Source organism: Arachis hypogaea, chromosome 3 (assembly GCF_003086295.3).
Source record: "Arachis hypogaea cultivar Tifrunner chromosome 3, arahy.Tifrunner.gnm2.J5K5, whole genome shotgun sequence".
NCBI lineage: Eukaryota > Viridiplantae > Streptophyta > Magnoliopsida > Fabales > Fabaceae > Arachis > Arachis hypogaea.
In genome coordinates this window covers 117,611,044-117,634,640 of record NC_092038.1, presented here as the reverse complement: position 1 = coordinate 117,634,640, position 23,597 = coordinate 117,611,044, and the positions used below count along the sequence as shown (strand labels likewise).

The following is a 23,597-nucleotide window of genomic DNA, read 5'->3' as shown; positions in this document are numbered from 1 at the left end:
TACTAACTATTTTAATCATGCAAGATTTAATTCATGGCAAACTATATGTGACTAGACCCTGATTCCTTAGACCTTCCTAGTCTCCTCTAAAATTCATTAACTGCTAATTCCTTGGTAAATTAATTCCAATTAGAATGTGATGATCAAATTCCAGTTTATATGCCACAAGAATCCTAATTATCCAAAATTTAGGGAATTATATGTCACGTATCCCGTTAAATACAAACAATTAGAAATTTAGGATAATATGTTTTCAACCTGTTGTTCAAGCAAAGAACTTTTCCAAGTTTTACAAGAACTCAATTAGAACATGGGTCATACTTCCGTTCCACCCAAATTCATAAAATAAAGAACGAAAATAATTATTAAAATATAAATCAAAATATGAATTAAATTAGAAAGAGAAAACGAATCAATCCATACAAATAGACAGAGCTCCTAACCTTAAAAATGAAGGATTAGTTGCTCATGGTTCAGAGAAGAAAACTAGGATTCTGGTAAAATGTACAGAGTTCTAATCTGATGGCATCAGATCCCTTTTTATAACTAATCCTAATAAATTTAAAATCTAATTATCTAAAATTAAAAATAATATCTTTTCCTAAAAATAATATTTTAAATTTAAATTCGAATTAATTAACAAGTCTATAGCTGATGGGTGGGGACCACTTGATTTGTCCACTCTGCAGCTTCTAATCTGTGTTTTCTGGGCTGAAAACTAGGTCAAAACAGCCCAGAAATCGCCCTCGGCGTTTTTCTGCATTTTCTGCACGTGGCGCATGTCACGCGTATGCGTCAGTCACGCGTACACGTCGATGGTCTTTTTCGCAAGTCACGCGAACGCGTCGGTCACGCGGACACGTCGCTTAGCAAATCTTCAATTCACGCGTACGCGTCAGTCACGCGCACGCGTCGCCGTGGATACCTCCAAATCACGCACACGCGTCAGGCACGCGTGCGCGTTGCTCCTCACAGCCATCTCCTTTGATTCTCGTGCTGCAAAAACTCCATCAAATCTAGCCGAATGCTACCTAAAATAAACAGTATTGCACAAAACTCAAAATAGCATCCATAGTGGCTAAAATATAATTAATTCTTGATTAAACTCAACAAATTAGATGCAAATTCACTAGGAAAAGATAGAAAAGATGCTCACGAATCAGATATACATATACATATACAAAAGTGGATAAATAAACAGCACTAAACACAAAATACAAAATATAAAGGAGTCTTTGCCATCCATGAGAAACCAGCACACTCAGCGAGGAGTATCATGTCATCTATTTGAAAAACAGAAAATTCTCAAAACCAGTGAGAATCCGAAGGTTTTCAGCAGGGTAACGGTGCCAAATAGAGACGATGTAAAACTATACGAATCCACTAAGCAATTCTAAACTCCAACAAACAAGATCCAAGCCTAGGGTCACACTAATCCAAAACAGGGTAATTAAGCTAAGTCCTCCACTATATTAGTAATTCATAATCGTCCTTCACAATGTCTCTCAACCTTTCTCTTTTTAATATCACAGTCCACCAGCATATGATTCAGTAAATATTCAGTAGTAGCAAACACAAATAATAAGGTGCAAACATAATCAAGAGCAATTACAATATAAATAACAATTAGCAGTTAAACAGAGTTATTCACTTAACCAAACCAAACACAATATGCACACTCAAGCAATTGCACATAGATGCACATGATGCATGCTTGTTCTACTGGTCATGAGCTCAAGTATCGGTTAAACTGCCAGAATCCGACACATCGGCAGCTAACCCTGACATCATCTCTCTTTTATGCATCCTCAGGAGGCATATAGTTGAAGGATTAGTGCCCTACCACCTTCTCCTAGAGGTAGACATTAGGGCGCATAAACCGGTAGATGAGTGCCATACCGATTTTTCTTGGTGAGGTCGTACCATACAGATTGAGGAATTAGTGTCCTACCACCTTATAGACAGAGAAAACTACAAACAAGCGAGATTTACCACCGTCCTTGCTTTGGTATAACTCAGCTCAGTGTGCTAGCAGGATTCACCACCGTCCTTGCCACGTCCTTGCCAAGAGTACAATAAATATCAGTTCAGTATGCAAGTGGGTTATACTACTAACCTTGCCAGAAAAATAATTTTGACCACAATCAGTTATCATTACTCCCGTCTTTAATTAATTTAGTATTCAATAGCTTCATTAACCACATGCTTCCTTTAATTATCATTAACTTAGGTTCTCTAATTTGAAATCTCACTCAAACATATTACTTTAATTCATTCAATGTATTCACACTCATTTTAGAGCCTAAAAACTAGTTATCAAACCTTAATTGGAGTTACATGGGTTAAAAAACTAGTTGGATAGGTTAAATTAAAATCATCATTTTCTAAATAATAGAGCAGTAATACGTACACACAATTTTCATAACTCTTCAAACGTTCATAACTCTTTTGTTTAAAATTGTTTTCCATCTGTTCTTCAAACATCATAAACTAAATAAACCTAATTTTCATTTAAGTTCTATGAAATTTAAAGATTTGAAAGCCAAGTTATGACTCATCAAATTTGATTAAAAATTGGTCTTTTACCAAATTTTCACAATTGCCTATTTTCACTAATCCTCAATCTAACTTAATTCAAATCCAATCCAATACCATTTCTAAACACTTCAAACACTCATTTATCAATCCTTAACTATTTCAAGCCTAATCAACCCAATTATAACTCATTTAGCACATTCTATCATATATCCTTTCACAACAATAACACACAACACTCCTATATCCAAAATCCACAACCAAACTAAAATCAATCATTAATTTCAACAAATTGCATCAGAGCAACAACACCGCTTACCTCAACTTACCAAGTAGGAGATTTCTCATCCTATCACGATCTCTGACCCAAATTCCACATCAATACCATTTAGGCAATCATACTAAAATCTCATATTGAAACTCATTCGCATATAAACATTTATATCATTCAACAACAAATACAACTCATAGATCACAACTAATTAATCATAGCTGAAGGATTACCATGTGTTCATAACACGCAGTGGAAGAAAAGAAAGTAATCCTAAAGATCTATTTTGTACTTAAACTTTATTCCAATAAATAATATATAATATAGATCAGATTTAAATACCTTTAAATACTTTAGTAAAAACTTTATTCTTCGATTGTACGAAAACTCTATGCATATCTACATCGAAACCAACCTTTGTTGTCAACTCCTTGACCAATAGACATCTAATCTAAATTGAGAAACCTCTTGCAACTCTTTGCACGTCATAAAATTCTTCTCCAAGAATCAGGCTAACATACGTTTATGTGTGTAGAGGTAAAGGAATAAAATCTTTGTGTTTTATTCTCATCTCCGTCACATTCCTCTACTCTTAACATACATATATATAGTATGAGATTTGTTACTGATTTTAAATTTGAATTCAACTCAAATTTAAATCATATTTTAAAATTCTAAATCTGAATCCTTCAAATTTATGAATTATATCATAACTCAATTTGAAACAGAATCAGTTAGGATCTCATCCAAATTTAGAATTCAAATTTAGAAATAGAATAACTAATTATTCTCAAATCTCATTTAATATTCTTAATTATCATACTATTATTATATTCTTGGTGCTAGCAAAAAATATAATAATATTCCATCTGAATTAATATAATTATTTATTTGATCAAATCAAAATAATAATTAAATAATTCTACAGCAAAGATTAGAACACTCGTTAGTGTGTGATCCCATAGGTTCAATACTAAGCGGGTAGTAAATTAGTCATACTAAATTTACTAATCAAGGTTGGCGTCTAGCAACACTCCTCAATGACTCGATAATATGAAGTAATATATTTTTACGAAGAACCTTAGAAGAACAAAGTATAATTCCTTCCATCTTCCAGCTCTTGGTTAACCCTTAGAGTATGGTTTAATTGTCAAACTCTAACTTGTTACCATTATTATAATGAATTGTGAATGACTCAAGAAACTCATTTCTTCGTTCATTCGATCCCCTTGGCCAAGGTTTTATTCATCTCAATCATTATAATCATAGAACTCAAACTCTTTACCGAGAGTTGACGGATTTCTTATTGACTAATCATTAATTCTACAAGTATTTAAATCATACCCAATGTCCATTCAATTAGCACACTAGGGTATTAGGTGTCCGGAATCAAAGTATAATAAATACATTGTTAATTACTATGACAGTCGCAGGTCAAAGAAAACTCTATTACTATGTTCATCTTGAGAATATCCTATTGACAAATATGCGGTAATTATAACCATTAGAAATTTTCAGAGTGAGTCAGTTCAATGGTCATATCCCTATATGCACCATCTATATATATAATTTAATAAATGAGATCTATTAATCTTCATCCAATGAAAACCATTTTATATATATATATATATATATATATATATATATATATATATATATATATATATATATATATATATATATATATATTGATCTTTCCGGATTATTAATGTCTTTTTTAATAATCCTATGATCAAGAATAATATAGATTAAATTATAAAAAATTTATCTCTCAATATTATGATAACTATCACAATGATAAATCTCTAAATATAATCAAGGACCTTATTATATTAACATTTTAATATAATAACAATAACAAATTATTTGACACGTGATTGATTGTATTGTGGTCATACTACTTATTCCCAACAATAACAACTACCATTTTCATTCAATCCTATTCTAGGAACAATTAACTGAGGTTTTCATACAACTTTACATAATGCCTACTCGAAACTGAAATCTGTACCTCTTAAACGACGGTTTCAAATCCTTGAATCCTCCCTCACCAAATGAATGGACCCAAGCTTGATCAAATCTCTTCCAACCAAAAGCTCCACAATCAACCCAAGCTTCCACCAATCAATGAGGCACCAACTCGCAACAATTAACTTAACAATTAAGCTATTCACAACAAAATTTATAATTTTCTCAACCTAGGGTTCATAAAATAGAAAAATCCAAAATAAAAAAGCTTGTTTACCTTAACTCACTCGAATTTGAGATGGGACCCACTTGAAATCCATGCTAGAGTACTCCTAAAGAACCAAAATTATAAGATTTCAACACCATTTATCTAAAAATACAAAACAGTGAAGAATTCAAAAATAGAGCATAAATTTCGGATTTATTCACCAAATATTTACATAGAATTGAAGAAGTTGAGGAGAGCGACTCGTGGCCACAAACGGCTCATTAATAGGAGCTACAATTTGGAAGTTATGTGGGTTGGAAGATTGGGATGAATAGTAAACTTAGGGTATTTCACTCTCTTCTTTTCTTCTATCCGTGGGTCTCTCTCTCCATGGCAAATGTAATGAATTTACTAAGTGAAGGGGGAGTTTTGGTGTATGGGCTTGGGCTTTAGGCCCAATATGGGCCCGTTTTGATTTTTAATTTTGTTTGACCCAACTTTGAGTCAAAACCATTAAGATAAGTGTTTTAATTTGTATCCTAAATATTTTTATCTCTCCCAATTATAAATTTAAGTATTTAACATTTTGCACTTATAATTAATTTATTATTTATTATTTAACTGGGTTTACACTCATGATATCACAACTAACTTAACAAGGTATTTTGTCAATGTCGACGCAACCATATGTAAGGCTAACCTCAACTCAGATTGATTTGCTAATTCAATCGTCTACACAAATGGAGGTGCCTTGTTCGACCCCTATTATGACTTTAACATATTGAAATGCATAAAGGCCTATTGTTCTCAGAAAGGTCGAGAAAATTATCAATGTCAGGGACAATTCTGCCTAACACTATTGATTTCTTAGCAGGTTTTAGACAGTAAATAGCAAAAAGTCATCATAGTTTGGTTAACACACTGACTTAGCAAATGACAATTGTCTTAAACCCTTTGATAAAAAAAATAATGCTAAGTTTGAACAAGTAACAAGCAGAAGAATGAATTGATTGGAACAATCTAGAGTAACTATACGGCAACAAATCCATTAGGAGGTAATCAACCTCACCTGGAAGGTCGTCAGTCACCTGTAATAATTAATAAGGGACAAAACCCTAATGATCTAGTGAATGGTGCCCGAAAAAATCAATTTGTTCAATGTGACATTGTGTAACACCCTACCACTCGAAACCTTACGCTTAAGTCGTAAAGTATAGGTGGTGAGGTATTACGACCTCTAAAAGAAAAATAGGTATATAAATATAGATAAAAAAAATTTAACTAGGAGCCTTAAAGAAAAAGTTAAACAAAAGCGTAACAAAAACCGCATTGCATTCGTCTGGATAAGCGTAAAATATATAAACAAGATCGTAAAGAAGGATAAATTATATATAAAGAATAAAGTTTCAAAGGTACAAATATCAAACTCCAGACTCGATTTACAAAGCTAAGGCCAGTCAGAGTATATATATAAAACCCAAAAGACACCACCAAATACTAATAAAAAACCTGTTTCTCCAAATCAACTTCTGAGAGGGATAAAATACAATATATATATATATATATATATATATATATATATATATATATATATATATATATATATATATATATATATATATATATATATATATATATATATATATATATATATATATATAGGGTGGAGAATATATATACATAAACAAAATACAAAACACCAAGCTCTAAAATAGTTCTTCGCTTCCAAAGGATCTCTAGAATGCTCAGCGAGATGTCTCTCGACCTGCATCTAAAAAATAGCAGAATATGTATGGAATGAGAAGCGAATGTTCTCAGTATGGTTAAAGTGTCCACATATATAGATAATATATAAGGTTCGAAAAATGCAGAGTCATTTCTAAAATTCTGACACTTAGATTTTAACTTAAAGATTATGCTAAACTAAAAATTCGATACTCTATCTATGAAATTCTGATTCTAATCTAACTTTGCCCTTTTGTTTTCTTAAAACTTTCAAATCACTAAAAATAAAACAACCCTCAATACTCCCCTACTACTGAAAAATCTCTCAGATACAAATACATACCAATTAAACAAAGAAAATACAAATAAAATATAAATACAGCAAATATAGTAAATAGCAAATAAGCATGAAAAAACAGTTAGGCAATCTAAAACAATGCACCCTCAAGATTTACAACGACATGTGAAATTTGAATACATCACACACCCTTACAATTTGATTGATTCCTAAATATATATCGGATGGTCCTACTACAGTCATAAAGTATACTTTTGATATATCAAAGTTGAATAGACCTTAATTTAAAAAAAAAATATAGTTCATATAAAAGGTTATCTAGGGCTTACAAATATGATTGAGACTAGTTTTAGAGCTATGCTTTATTTAGATCAGTTAACAAGTTACAATTTTTTTTTTCTGATCAAGTTCATAATTAGCAATATTACTAGCCACTTAAGCCTTTCCGAAATTAAATTTGATAGAGAACGATGGGCCTTGGAGTTATTTAATTTCAATCCATTGGTGTGGGAAGTGGTGAACAGAGTTGAAGCCCAGATCAAGGCTCATTAATTGCGGTTGGGTCGTGTGGGTGTTTGTTTGTCCCAATTCCAAACCCTAAAGAGCCGAATGCCACCAATTCTATGCCGCTATCATGAATGCATGTCACCGAATCTCTCCAAAAAAAAAAAAAAAACCCTGCAAATGTCACATCTTGTTTTTTATTTAAAAAAAATAAAGTATCGTTTTTGTCCCCAACATTTAGGATAAATCCTATTTGTATCCCTAACATTTAAATCATCCTATTTGTATCCCTGACATTTGTAAAAATAATTCAATGTTATTCTGCCGTCAATTACACATCATGAACGCTTTAGTTTGAATTTTAAAATTTTTTTCTTAAAGTTAGAATACAAATGTCTGGGATAGAATTGATAATTCACTCCGAAAAATAGTTCATCAAAAGCTGAAACTAATTCCTACAACATTTACATAATTCATTTTTCTAGGGGACATAATTGAATCTAAACACAAATAGTGGTATAATTGAAAATGAATACATTCAAGTGAGAATAATTGAAAAATATAATTTGATTTGTTAGTATAATTGATAGTAAGATAACATTGAATCACTTTTATAAACGTTATGAATACAAATAAGACGATTTAAACGTTAGGGACACAAATAAAACTTACCCCAAACGTTAAGAGACAAAAACAATACTTTACTCTAAAAAAAACTTAAGCGAACGGCAATTTTATTAGGCTAGATTTTGACAGTTTTTACTCTTGTAATTTCAATTAATGGAGCTTAGGGGTTGAGCCTAATTTGTTTAGAGCATTGCAATTCTTTGGAATTACTTGAATTTTGAGTAAAAAATGTTGGTAATGTATGGAGATAAAAAAGTATTTATCATTGGTTTATGTAACCGGTGCAATAGGTGATAACTATTCAAACTAAAGACATTTTTATTTTATATAAAATTTGTAGTTAAAGATTATTAGATAATTCAATATATTTAGTTAAATTATTTGACTATTTTAGTATAAAATTAAAAAGATGATGTGAGTAACTAACCAGCTATAAAAGAAAGGAGAGAAAGAAAAGTTATACTGATATACATTTCTGATAAAATAATATGAAAAAAAAGAGTTGACACAAAATCATTTCTTTGAAGAGAGAGGGTTGAAGGGTTTGAACTTTGAATGAATGGACTAGTCTACTTGCGCTTGTAAGAAGGAGCTAAGGACCGTGTAATTAATGTAAATTATTGGCCTCTTGATATGAGACGACCGCACACCTTTTTCTTGTCTTATATAATTAAACTTCAAGGACAGATATATGTAGGCAAGGACCAAGTGAATTTTAGGGCAGGTAATTGTATAGCCTTGAAATTTTGAGACATCACCATCACTTACACGTAAGCCTCTATCTTCCAGATTGGATACAATTATATACACTATCCACAAATTAAATATACGAGTTTCCTTCTCCATTTTTTTCCTTGGTTCACGTATACAGATCACAGCACATGATAAATTGAATTCGACCGAACTTGATCTAATCTGTTTCAACAAAATGGAATCCGATTCTGCGTGTTGGGTAAAAAAGTAAAATGTATAGCTATACATGCAGTTACAAGAGTAGTGAAATGGAAGGTTCGAATTAGAGGCACTTGATTATTCATTCAGAGATAACAAACACACTCTTGGATTTGTTTGTCAACGTGGATGAATGAGTCAAACAAGATAGGATGCCTCAGCTATTAATATAATGATTTTGGTAATTATATGGAATATATGCCACATGGCGTTGAACAACTGCATAATTATATATTGGTCCTCCACTTTTTCGGGTCCATCTTAATATAATCTTCTCACATGGTCCCACCCCAGAAAAAATCCATACGTGGTCATGAATTATTAGACTAATGCCAATAATCAATTTTATAAGTAAATGTGATGATTTGGTGCAAGATACAAAGATGAATTTAATTTGGTGAACTTTGAGGTATTACCTTAGTCAAAATAATTATTTTTAAATTTTAATTGTATAAATAATTATTTTAAAAAATAAATACGATTAGATAATTAGATTTCAAGTTGATAAGAATAATTAAAATAAAAGATGAAAAGGGAAGGAGAAATTGCTTTGAGAAAGAGGATATATGAATGAATAAGGTGAGGAAGTTGAAAAGCATGGGATAGATAGATTGGAGCTAGCTAGATAGGAGCAGAGTAGTAATGAATGAAGGGGCCACTTTGAGTGGAAATACATGAGGTGGGAAATCCATGGAGGCAAGGAGGTGGGTCACCAACCACACAGATTCTTTTCCCTTAATTTAATGCAATCTTGCTACCCAGTGCTTCTAGAACCAACAAAAAACTAAGGTTGGAGGGTGAGGCTTACCAACCCTGTTTGTAGGAATTGACATGGCCGGCTCTAAATGACATAACTGTGTTGGATGTGGTTGAACTTTGAAAGTGACAAATACTATTTCTCAAACAACTTGTTTTATCTACACATTCATTATGTGTCAAAAAAATTTGGTAAAATTTACACATCATTTAATACCAGATAAAAATGTTAGATTAGTTTATATTTTTTTACAATTTTGAGAAGATACAATAATCATAATGTAGTGACATACAATATATATTATTGTTGTAATATAAATATATAAATAATATAGTATCATGTGATGCGATGTATGTTGCAATGGACTCATACTACTGTTACTGCTGCCATAAACGATTTTGGTTTCAACTTTCAAGTAACGGTGCAAATAAGTCAAGTGGCCGTAATCTAGTCTGGCCAATCATAAAATAATTTCAGACTTATTTAAAAATTTAATTTTGTTAATAGGCTATACTCAGCTCATAAAATAACCTAATAGATTTGTCAGGTTTATTTGAATTTGTTAAAATATAAATCATTTTTTATAATAAAAAAAAATTATTATATTTTATTATAAATTATTTTTTTATATTTTAAATACTTTAAAAATTTAAATATTATTATAAAGATTAAATTTAGTATATTACATATAAATAATTTTTAATATTTTTATTTTTTATTTTAATAAAAAATTATATATATTATGTCTTGTATCAGACTTTAAATCAGATCAATCTCAATAACAAGTTAAATTTAATACTTAAAATTTTTTTATAACAAACTACAAATCAATTAAATATATTATAAATTTAGTCTATTAAAGATAAAATCTGATATGATCTAACCTGTTTCCATCTCTACAAACATCCACTGAAAGAACATAACACGACGCATGAATATAATGAAGATTGTATATATGTTGGGACCACCCCCATAAAGGCGAATCAATTTAATTTCTTGATTCTTTTGTGCCATAGTACTGTTTAATTTGCTCCTTTTTTCTTTAGTCATGCAATATTGTTATTATTCTTAACTACTATTAATAAATATTCGACCAATTAATTAGAATTATTAATATTAGGGCTCCATGGCTATAATAAGAATCGTTAAATAAAATAAAAAGTAGAAATTGCAAAATAACATAAGATAAAGACATAGATTGGTTAGGCACTTAATTAGACCTATGAGCCAAATTGAACAATGCTGCTGTGCTTGTTGAATTTGGTTATTCTTTATTATTGGGTGAAAGAATCGAAAGAAAAAAAGGTGAGCAGTATTAATCCCTCAATCATGGATGGTAGGGGAAGTTAGTTACTCAAATCAAACCCGAATTGACAAGAGTAAGTGGAGTAAGTTGAGGAATGCATCTAGAAGCAATCTTTAATTTATTAAGAGAAATAAAAATACAAAAACGTAACAAGTAGTTAGAAAGAAAGTGGAAAGGTGGAAGACCATAAACATAAAAAGTTGTGAAAAAGAATCATCAAATATAAAAGCGATTTTATTTGGAAGTGTACCCGAAAAAAAGAAAATGCTTGGTACGCATAGCCAATTTGATACTTCTAAATCAATGTGCAATGTAGGCAAACATGCTTTTGCTATGGTAGGTCTTCACAGCCTTTTATTTTCTTCTCAGACATTATTATTTATTTATATATATTCTCTCTCTTTAATTTCAAGCTTTGCAATATAGATCGTTTATTCGAAGGCGGTGTGATATTTTATGCTGAGATCATGTCCAACTAAACTAATTGCATGAGTGAAGCTGCTTTAACAAATTAGTAACAATAGTCAAACCACAATAATGCATTTTTTGGCTAATTGGCCTAACAGAAAATAAGAATACTTGTGAGGAGGGTGGAGAAACGAAGAGAGGAAGAGGGAGAGAGAAAGAGAGAAGAGGGGGAGGGTTGTTATGCAATTTTATTAATCTTTAGGGATGGCTGATATCTAAATTGTAACCTTAATTAGGGTTTATTTTTATCATCACATAAGTAGTAAAGTCAATAAGATCAAATATATAGTTTCAAATTTCTTTGTTAAGGAAAAAGTTAAAAAGAAAAAGATATCTACAATTTATTGAAATTAATTACTACTTATACTTGGATAATTTTAAACACGAAGAATATTAAAAGATCAACAAATTTTATAATTTATAGTCATTATTTAGTTATTAATAATATTTTTAATAATGTAAAATTATATATAATAATATAAAATTACTCATTTTTTTAATAATTAAATACTAATCAAATTTTAATAAAAGTATTGACATTTAAACTTTCTCTTTTGAACACCTATGGAGAGTAATTATGACTTTGAAAACATAATCAAGATTCCATCGCTAGCTCGGCTTGTATCACCATTCTTTATTTGTACTAATTTGTATAAGATAAGAAGGTGTCAAATTTTATATAATTATATATATATATATATATATATATATATATATTTTTGTTATTATGAAAGAAAATACTTATTTTCTATATGTTCTACGTATTATTTTAATTTTAATACATTAAACATTATAACAAATTTTACATAATCATCTAATAGAATTATATTTATATATTTTTTAAGTGATGAATTTATAAATTAATTATGTTTACTGATATAATAATATTATTACCTATAGAAAATTTGTTTACAGTAATAGTGAATAAATTAAAAAATTAATTATATAAAATCGGGGAAGGCCTATATTATTGGTTGCACTGCTTTAATTGAGAAATATTTCTTATAAACAACTACAGTAACGAATAATACATTAGTTAATACGGAATGCATATATATATATATATATATATATATATATATATATATATATATATATATATATTCAGCGTGAGAATTCTATTAACAGTAGTAACTAACTAATATAGAAATGAAAAAGAGGAGCAACCGTTATAAGTTATATATCCATTTAACAGATATTGTGTCTCTAATAAGAGTAATTGGAAGCCGAGACACGACTGTTGACAACCGTTGTGACGTAGGCAAAAAATGATTAGGAAGAGAAGGACACAATGAAATGAAGAAGAAAGATGAGGGGTAGAAGTGCAAATATGGGAAAAAGAGGGGGTGTGGGGGACGGAGATGAAAAAGAAGGAGAGAAGTTGAGAGACATGAAAAGTAGAGCTACCTACCCAATTGAAGCACAAACTTAATTGTAACCACTCGTCTTTCTCACCAACTCGGTCAAATACTCTCTCTCTCTCTCTCTTTGAGAAAGAGAAAAAGAAGGTACCCGAGTCAATTGCACCCCCTCTCTCTCCACCACCTCCCATTTATATTCCCTTCCTACCCTCTTTTGTCCCCAATCACTTTCTTCCTCTTCTCTCTCTCTCTTTCTCTCAACAAGTTTCAGGTTCCATTCCCACACACACACACTCTCTCTCTCTCTAGCAATATACACATGGGTAGATCTCCTTGTTGTGAGAAAGAGCACACAAACAAAGGAGCTTGGACCAAAGAGGAAGATGAGCGCCTCATCAACTACATCAAGCTTCATGGCGAAGGCTGTTGGAGATCCCTTCCCAAAGCTGCAGGTACGTGTTATTCTTTAATTTGCCATATATATCCTCCTCACACAAAATACATGACGATATATATTGTGTTTGTATTCAGGGTTGCTTAGGTGTGGGAAGAGTTGCAGGCTGAGATGGATAAATTACCTAAGGCCTGATCTCAAGAGAGGCAACTTCACTGACGAAGAAGACGAGCTCATCATCAACCTCCACAGCTTACTCGGTAACAAGTAAGTTCCTTCATCATATATAGATATAGAATCAAAGATAGATGATGTAAATTGATACGTGATTTCTTGAATTGTTTGTCAGATGGTCTCTAATAGCAGCGAGGTTACCGGGAAGAACCGATAATGAGATAAAGAACTACTGGAACACCCACATAAAGCGTAAACTTTATAGCCGTGGAATTGACCCTCAAACCCATCAACCACTCAACGCTGCACCCGCACCTTCCACCAAAACAATAACCCCACCACCACCAACAACAACAGTTCCACCTACGGCCACAAACAACAACGACAACAGCATCAATTTTCGTCTATTTGGTGTTGCTTGTGCCAAGAATAATAATACTGATGGAACAGACTACTACTCATCAGGAGGGGGTGATGAAGATTCAAACAGCAGCAGTGGCGTCACAACGGAGTTAGAAGCATATCCTAAACTCAACTTGGACCTCTCCTTAGGCCTTCCCTCTCCTCTTTCTTCCATAATCCACACACAAAACCCAAAACGACACCGTCAACAACTACAAGCTGCTTATTCCTTTTGTATGTGTCAAACTCTAGGGTTTCAAAAAAGTAATAACCAACCTTGTGCCTGCAAAGCCCAGCCTGGTGCTGCTACTGGAAGTGCTGGTGCTGCTTCGAATAATAGTAGTAATGATAATAATGTGTATAACAGATTTCAATTTACAAGCTAATTAATTAGTTCATAAAATAGATATATAAATATATAGAGAGAAACATTTCTTTTTGGGGAGGGGGAGTTAGAGAGTTTAATATATGGAATGGAGTTGGAGTGGTTTATTCCATGTGATATGTTGTTGCGACAGTTATTGACAGTCAGCAAGGACGACCAGTAGTTGTAGATTTCGAAACCCCCTTCTTTGAGAAATTTTCACATGATTTTTGTTGAGGCTATTTAGTATATATTATTTATTTTATCTTTATTCTTTGGATTTATTAAGCTTTAAAAAATACCATTTTATTCTCAATTATAAGCAAATGTAAAGTTTCCATGGTAAAAATAATTAATTTTTTTACAAACATCTAATTTTAATTATATTATTATTAGAAAAAATAGAATTAAAAATATAAAAATATTAGAGGATCAATATAATTTATTATTTTTGTCAGTAATTAATTAATAATATTTAAAAATATAAATTAAAAATATATTGTTAAATTAATAAATTAAAAGAATTAGATTGATAACTAAATTTTTAGCCAAAAATAATAAGTTTTATTGGTTTTTAAATTTTTCTCTTGAAAACAATTAAAAACATTTGAAATTTTCAACTTTATTATTGATGATAAATAAAAAAAAATATATGAGTTAAAGTAATTTAAACTTTTTCTTTTTTTAATGTAACCATCTTAAAACAAGTTTGGTTAATGTTAGGGTTTTTCTTATTATCTAGAAGGAAGGAATTACTCAACCTTCATCATTAACCTACTCTTCTATTGACTAGATTGTTAACCCGCTTGCTTCCCCTTCTGATAGCACATATTCGGGTGGTTGCTGACTTGCTGCTTAATTTTTTCATTGTTTACCATATGCGATGTACTCATGTATTTATACCTTGGGGTAAACTATCGTAAATGCTAAATAGTACTATCGATCCATGCATTTTTATGTAGCTTACTTTATTCAGAATTTTTAATATTTTCAAATATTGCTATATTGATCGGTGAAAGTGGTCAATTGGTCACCTATACGCTGAAGTCCTTGACCAGACTTGGTCCATGATAAATTGAATTCTTTTTATTTAATATCTTTGTAGTTCAACAAGTTGTAGAATAACCAAAACAACTCATATCTCAGATATTTAATTTAAAAATTATAAAACTAATTAATTGATTAGTAATTAGACCATTTATCCTTCCAATACATATAAAGATTAATTTCGAGCTTGGAACTTCAGAGTGAAGACGTCCTGGTCTTAATTTTGGCATATAATTTTATATTTCTAGTCACTCTGCCTTTTGTATAGATAGAATCCTATTAAACTCTTATCTTAACTAAATGTTAGTATTTCGTTATGTTTACACGTAGAATAGAGCTATCTATTATTTAACAAAATATTTATATTTTATTTTAATAATATAAATGAAGGTAGAAAAGTGACTCTGGTCATGTGGTTGGGCAGAATGTTAGTAACCACCCAAATTTTGAGAGAGAGAAGACAAAAAAATAAGATTGATTGAAGAAGGGGGATGTGTGATTTATTGAAGAGGAAAGAGGGTGTTTGGTGAGGAGTGGGGCCACGTATGTTCTGCCCTTAGCCCCCTTAATTACCTTACCTTTATGCCTATGGGAGTATGGGTCATGAATGAGACTATGAGAGAGAAAACATAACGGAACATATATGATAAATTGATAATTGCACCAAAGGAAAATTAAAATATGAAATTCAAATTAAGAGACATAGTAAAAACATCAAACATGCATATGAAAATGAATGAGACATCTACATTGAACACTGAGCAGGTTAGGTACGTGTGTAGATGGAGCTCACGTCACCAATTTCACCTACCCCTCTGTCTTTTCTCATAAATTCTCACTCCCTTCCACATTTTCCTCCAATCTTAATGTATAGCAAGTATATAAAAATTACTTTCTTTAATTAATATTGAAAGGTAGCTGTCACCTATATCATGCAGCTAACCATTATGATCCTAAAGTATGATACATTAATCTATAAGTTTATCTATGTGGACACTTCTGAATTACTATATTACCTTATACTAATCATAGGGACGTGTCAGAATTTGAGTTCCCAGATATATATTATTATATTGCGAGGACTAATATAAAGAGGCAATTAGGTGTTCTAGAAGGTTTAGGAGCTAAGTCGCATGTTACTCGCATCACCCACCTAATTCTTTCGTTTTCGTATCCACGTGAGCCTTCCACGATTGGAAGGAACTCTCTCTCTCCACGATTATTGTGGTTTGGTCTAAATCTCAATTCTCAACCCTCTTATGGTTTGTCATCTTCAGAAGAGGTAGGGCTCAGCACCGCACCATACGTCGTTGTTGTTGTTAGTTAATGTTCAAATGCAATAATAACTGTATGGATAGATTATGCAAATTAAAGGAGTCAATTAAGCTCAAATCCTACGCGGTTGAGCTTCGTTCAATGTTCCGTAACACTAATGGCGAAAATATTCGAGCTAAGTTAACAAATTATGGTTGGAAAGTAGTTGATTTATAGATTAATAATTTTGGGGGAAGGGGGAATAAAACGTAGATCTTTCAAAAGCTAACGTCTTGTTTTCAGTCGCTCTCATGTTATATTAATGCATGGTTAATTTTTAAGACTGCAAATTTGACCAAGTTTTGTTCAAACATCTTCGATTGCTTTCCACCATATCCTATTCCGTTTGTAAGGGACTCTTTTCCTTACTTTAAATGCATATACAATAATAATACGACAACGCAAGACGATTTTATGAAAGTTGGTAGGCAGAACCAGTAGCCTACTGCTAATCCACGTAAATCCTTCATCAATGTTTCGGATGAAGTTCAACAACGTTCTTTTACCACACTACCTATTTATTAAGTACAGTAAAAACCCATTTTTATGTGAAGTTAATGTGTAAAAAATAAAGGCATGCCCGGTAGACAAGGTCATAAAAGATAACTAGGATTAAGGTAGTAGCTACATCGCACATATTTAAATCAATTTAAACGGAGAGTATAATTCAAACCTCACTATCGCCTTTATAAAAAATCTTGCAATCATCTGATCATCACCCAACAAAAAAAAGGAAGAGTAGGTAGTGTTTGCCGCCACGAATTTTGCGGGTCACTATTAAAAGATTATTATAAAGCAATCCACATGCTAGTATGCTACACACAGAGTCTTATTCCATTTTGTGACGAGAGAGAAACGCATTCGTTTTAAAGAATGTCAAATGATTGATGATATTATCTTATTTTAATGTCATTAACTCAACTATTTTCATCATGTCACTCTTTCTTTTAACAGTTTCTTAAAACACACAACACCTCACCATTAGAAATCATTTCTTTTTTCTTTCAAGAAATGGGCGTTTTTTTTTTTTCGTTCTGTATTTATTCTGAACTAATTGAACCCAACAAGTCATGTCAGTCAATACTCAATACTCAACAAAGTTATTTTCTAAAATATTACCAAAAAAAAATATTATTTTCTAAAAGATTAAAACTAAAAATGAATGTACATGAGAGAAATGGAGAATTAGGAGGCATTGCCTCTAGTTGGACGGCACACATGGTTCCTTTTACGAGCATGGTCTTCACTGTGGTGTTGTGTCCTACACGCATATCCATACCAACAATCTTGCCTTGCTATCGCTGCTTCCGAATAATACTTTTTGCAATAATACATTAAAGAAAAAAAAAAAGGTCAACTTAGTAAGTAGACTGTAAGTTCAAAATGAGTTTTTTTTTTCCACCTAACAAACAAATGAGCAGAAATGCTGTTCTTGAAGGGACTTACATTTCTGGGACAGGATATTCGAAACCAGTACAAGAGAAAAGACACCAACTTCTCATAACAATCACTGCATCAATGAATATAAAAGAATGCATTATGAAGATGGCAAGATTGTTTTAAATGACACCATTACAACATAAGAAAGTATCATGATTCAGAATCCAATCTACCCCCTGAACAATTGAGGACCAAGCTTACCGACATATGATAGTCCTAGCAGTAATCATCTCGGCATTATTTAGCATTAATCTAGTTCTATCTGACAAAGATAAAAGTAGAAGAGGTTGAGATAATGCTATATGATCTGTATAGCAATCGTATGATCTCATGATGAACGAGTATGTAGACTGAAATTTTGAAATCTATGTAAGTCAAGATTGTTAACATAATTGGTGTGCATCAGATCAACGGTTAGAACAGAGAAGACAAGTTTATTACCAATAAGTCTGTTGTCCAGATTCACTATCCATTCTGATATAACATCCTGCAATGTCCTCCCCATTTGTCGAATGCAATTTTCAGTGATCTAGAACACCAAACACAATTATCAAAGTTAATAAAAAAAGAATAGAAAATAGCTACGACTGGACAAAATAGAATACAGGGATAAAAAACCAGTACAATATGCTCATGCAGATTCTTTTCATGTGCTATCAAAGGGATTCTAGAGATGGTGTGTTCTGAGATCTGCAAAAGCAAAGCACAAGTAGAGCATCATGACCAAGTGAGAATTATATCATATCTATGACCTTTACAGTGTAATAACCAATATATTAACCCAGTAATGGCATGAATATTACAAAGTTCACACTTTTCAGGATAACTTCCACTATAGCTAGCAATTGTTTTAAAAGAAGGGTAAAGTATACACTTTTTGTCTTTGGTGTTTTCGAAAAATTTCAAAAATGCTCTTAATGTTTAATTTGTTTCAATTTTGTCTATAATGTTTTTGATAAGCCTGAACTCTACCTTTACTGTTAATTTTTTGATAGTTAGTCAACATTTTCTCCCCAATTTTACCCTTTTCCCTGTACCTATATCATCATTGTCACCATCATCACACTCTTCTCTCTCGCCCCTTCTAACTCTATACCCCCAACTCCAACTTATTCCCATCTCCCATCCAATAGCATCACCCTTAACCTCCACCCTTACTGTGCCACAGCCCCCAACCCTAACTGCCACCATTACGATTCATGCATATAGATACAAATGGTTCAATGGGAGCAAAAATTTCCAGGAACCTTTAGAACTTCTCAGTTCTGAAAAGAATAGCCTTATCCCTCATTCTATCAGTGAACTGTCTCTCTAGAGATTGTGAAAGATGTCCCACTAGAAATACTCTTGTTAAGTTGTTATTGCTTCTACTCATATTCCCCCAAAATGTGGATCCCACTCTAATAGCTCCGAATAAATTAGGTACATGCATTAAGATACGAAGGCTTCTTATTCTACACAAAAGCACTTTTTCACTCTTTCATATGCTATGGGATTTCACTTGGAAAAGAGAATGTTCCACACTAATGGACTTGGGCCACGACCTTCTCCCTCCTCACCCCAACCCCTGACCCTACAACCCCAACTTCCACTGTCACCAACACTTTCTCCCTCAACATCCTAACCCCAGCCCCACAATCCCAACCTCCACCATCACCAACACCTCCCTCAACAACAACATTCAGGTTGAGAGAGAGAGAGAGAGAGGCGGGGGAGGAGAAGGTTAAATCACTGTGAGAAGGATTGCATAGCGAGGGGTGGTGGAGAGGAGGCACATGGCATGCAAGTGCAGTGCCGGCGATGGAGGTGTGGCATAGGCGGTTTGAAGGGGATGACAGTGATGGTGTCGATGTCCCGGCAGAGGAGGAGGAAGGCATGGCGCAAAGCGCAGAGAGAGAGAAGAAAAGGGGGTTTGGATATGAAGATGGCGATGAATGTTTTTTTGAAGGGTAAAGTTGGAAAAAGTGTTAACTACATGTTGACCGCCAAACTTAACAGTATGGATGGAATTTGAACTTATCGAAAACTTTAGGTACAAAAAGTATAAGTTTACCCTTAAAAGAAAGAAATAACGTGTTCCATACAGGTTTCAAAGTATCCTGGGAGCAAATGGGATAAGAACCACTCCTGGCTACCCCTAAAGTATGCCAGTAAGCTCCACAAAATGGTCTATCACATCCTGAACCTACAAGAAAAATATTCATTGACAGACATTATAAATGAACTATTAAAAGTTAAAACTAACCATAAAGAAAATGGAGAATATATAAAATAGTTTGATTTATCATATAACTTTGAATGACCTTTATCATGCTACAAGATAGCGTGAAAGCATCTTGACCCTTGAGTGATGCACATTTCAAAGGAAAACAAAATTCTAGATGGAGTTGTGCAGTTAGCAAAATCACAGGTGCTGAACTTACAATGTTGAGGAATGCCTAAATCAGTACGGGAGGGCATCATTCCTCCACATGCTTGACATTGGAGATGATCAGTGCTGTGATTGCAACGAAACCCAGCAACTTCGGTAACTGAAAATTACAAGTAGCAAACTCAGTGAGTATGAAACATGGAAATCAAGATAGAAATCTGAATTAGATTTTCATTTCCTATATTAGTTTCAGCCAAGTCTTGCAAATTGCAAGAAGCAAAATTGCATAGGACCATATTCCATATCCGATATTTAATCGCAATGATATTACCACACTGTGGGCATCGAAGGTCTGAGCCATCATCACTTTGATCATTCGGTGGTGTGGATGTCAAAGCCCTTTTTCGGCGATTGTTTCCAGACCTAAGGACCTTATAGTAAACAAAGAAATTAGTAAAAGATACATCTCATAGAAAATGTCAGACAATAAAAGCGTGATACAAAATCATAAATCCAACCAACATGGTGTCAATCACTGTTCTTAGGTTGAATTAAAGGACATGATATTTTACGCTACCTAGGCACTGAAGAAACTTATAAATAGTTTGAAGATTGGACAAAAAAAACACAATTTTACAGTGATAAATTAGCTCTGGTTGAAGAATCATATTACTCACAAGGTTTGATCGTATTGATGAATACGAATCTAATAGTGCAATATCTTCATCCGCACGTCTTAGAGAAGAATCAGCTTTTACCATATCCTGATTTTGAAAAGTAAGATTAAACAAAATGTAGAAGATGAGAAGTAAATCAAACATGCTTATCTATTTCTGATATAAAATTCAACTCAATGTCAACAGAATGCTTCAGCACAAAACTTACATCTGCAATGGCACGTAGGAAGTGATTTTTTCCAACAAATTGAACAACTGCTCTGCATTGAGGACAAAGTACTGCAGAACGTCTTTGCTCTGACCTCCTTAACCACTCTGATAAACAACCGTTGCAAAAGTTATGAAGGCATGGGGCAACAGTAACAACATCATGCCATAAGTTCAAGCAAATGCTACACTTTGCATGCTCAACATCTATGCATATCTTTAGCTGCCTCTGGCATGTTTCTGGGCTTGACATTATATTAAATCTGTAGTTAACAAACCCTTCTCCATCAGGACCTGGAACAATTTCACTTCCATCCTTGATAACTATGGTATCTTCATTACATAACTTGGCCCCATCAACAAGAATTGTATTTGATCTCTTGTTTTCTATTGTGGCAGAACATAGATCAGAATTCCTTACTATCTTGCACCAGTTATGTTTGTCAGTAGAAGTAGATGATATCTCCGAACATATAACTATTTCATCTGACCTTATTTCTACATCTGAATATCTTGAGTCTGATGAAACTGCAAGAAAGAAGGAATTTGACCAAATAAGAAATTAAGAACCTTAAAAGAGATACAAATTCTACACTAAATGTATGCCTTGGAAAGCTCATAAAAAAAGAGTCCATTTAGAATCCTCTACAAACTGAATACAAAAAAATTGGAATAAGAAGCACCGAGGCCCATCACCATCCTTTTTACCATTGGATTGGAAGCCTTCATACTTCATAGCCATGAACTGTTTTATCTTTTGGTATGATGGTTAAAATGAGAGTGAGTAACCATCGCTGGATCATTCATACAAGGTCGAGCATGAACAGACCCTATGGAACGCCCGCTGAGGCACTGATCTTAACTGTTAACAGCATTGAAATTCCAACCATTACACTTACTCAAGAAACACCATAGACCATCACTTGTATAAGACCACTTAAAGAAAAATTGAGCGATGTAACTGCTCTAATTTCCAGAACTGCCACTACTCACCGCTATCTGCATTCTATCAGATCACATACCCAGCCCGGAACATAAAGGCACTCTTCCTAGTACTTTTCTACCCATTGCCCTTCTGCCAAATACACTGCAGAGCTACATAGATATTGTGTCTGTTAAAATACTCTCATTTTTTTTTTCAAATTAAACAGACACTAGAAGATGGCATCCACAACAGCCCATTATTCTAGGTAGTTACTAACCACTGGAACACAGAGGGAACAGAGAACGAAGCATGAATTTCTGGGTGCAGCATATAATGCAACAATATAATGACTATACAACCAAACAGTAAAAATGGAAGCTTTAATAACTGTGCCGTTATTGGGTTCTAAAACAAGAAAGATCGAGTCTTTTCACACACCCAATGTTCTAATTTCATTCAATATTAGAATAACTACAGCGAAATCCAGTGAAAGGGGAGTGGTAAAAGAAAAAGGGAAAAAAAAAGGAAGAATGACCCAGGTTTAAAACCTTGAATTGGTATAATACAGTAGTATGCCAGATTGTTGCTGCGCACAAAAAAAAAAAGAAAAGAAAAGAAAAAGAGAATGTAATCCTCACCAAGCTTAGCCCATATTTCATCACGGGGTTTGGCTCCGGAGCTTTCTGCCATTTCTTCCATTGTTGATCAGAAAAGAAATGCCTTTTCTTTCTTGGAAAATGAAAGAGGGTTTTATACAAAGATTTAGTCTTTTTGTGAATGTAAGAGGGTTTATAATAAGATTGAAAAGGAAGGAAAAGCGTGCAAGGGAAGAATTACATTTTGAGAATCAAAGAAGGACGTTTGTTTGAACAAAGAAAACTAGAAAAGTGTTAACTATTGTGTCGCTGTCAGAACTCGGAACGTTGTTGAAGTTGCCGGTTTTTTGTTTTTTCAGAATAGATAAACACCCATGTCCCTTTTTTTTTATATATCTTCTCAGAAGACTCTGTTGGGGACTTTGGTTTTTTTTGGGGGGGGGGGTGGTTAATATCGCATCTTAATATTGGGCTTAGATCTTTTGAATCCATAACTTCATAGGTCTTCTTATTTATGGGAAAAAAACAAAAGTCCAACCCACCAAAAATGCAGAGGTTAACTAGCGTGATGACCCGGGCAACTGCACCGGATCAATGTATTTTCAAAACTTTTAAATAAAAAATATTAAAATATAACTAAAAATATAAATGTTGTATTAATATTTTAATAACAAAAAAATATCTCTATGTTAAAATAGAATAATAAA

The 23,597-nt window shown here is 32.7% G+C and overlaps 2 protein-coding genes across 3 annotated transcripts; one reads left to right on the top strand and one right to left on the bottom strand.

The window, feature by feature from the left end:
- Nucleotides 1-12,820: 12,820 nt before the first annotated feature.
- LOC112791036 (uncharacterized) lies at nucleotides 12,821-14,584 on the top strand. Its single transcript, XM_025833716.3, has 3 exons — nucleotides 12,821-13,431; nucleotides 13,511-13,640; nucleotides 13,723-14,584. Exons 1-3 carry the CDS (start codon nucleotides 13,299-13,301, stop codon nucleotides 14,333-14,335), a joined length of 876 nt encoding a protein of 291 aa, XP_025689501.1. The 5' UTR covers nucleotides 12,821-13,298; the 3' UTR covers nucleotides 14,336-14,584.
- Nucleotides 14,585-17,655: 3,071 nt separating this feature from the next.
- On the bottom strand, nucleotides 17,656-23,252 carry LOC112791035 (uncharacterized). Of its 2 annotated transcripts, XM_025833714.3 has the most exons (11): nucleotides 22,933-23,252; nucleotides 21,371-21,897; nucleotides 21,163-21,249; nucleotides 20,817-20,916; nucleotides 20,538-20,645; nucleotides 20,199-20,299; nucleotides 18,739-18,804; nucleotides 18,556-18,643; nucleotides 18,316-18,376; nucleotides 18,121-18,184; nucleotides 17,656-17,991 (listed from the first exon to the last, which is right to left on the bottom strand). In XM_025833714.3, exons 1-11 carry the CDS (start codon nucleotides 22,991-22,993, stop codon nucleotides 17,860-17,862), a joined length of 1,395 nt encoding a protein of 464 aa, XP_025689499.1. In that variant the 5' UTR covers nucleotides 22,994-23,252; the 3' UTR covers nucleotides 17,656-17,859. The 2 variants fall into 2 exon arrangements, with proteins under 2 accessions (XP_025689499.1, XP_025689500.1); XM_025833715.3 differs by lacking the exon at nucleotides 18,316-18,376.
- Nucleotides 23,253-23,597: the final 345 nt, after the last annotated feature.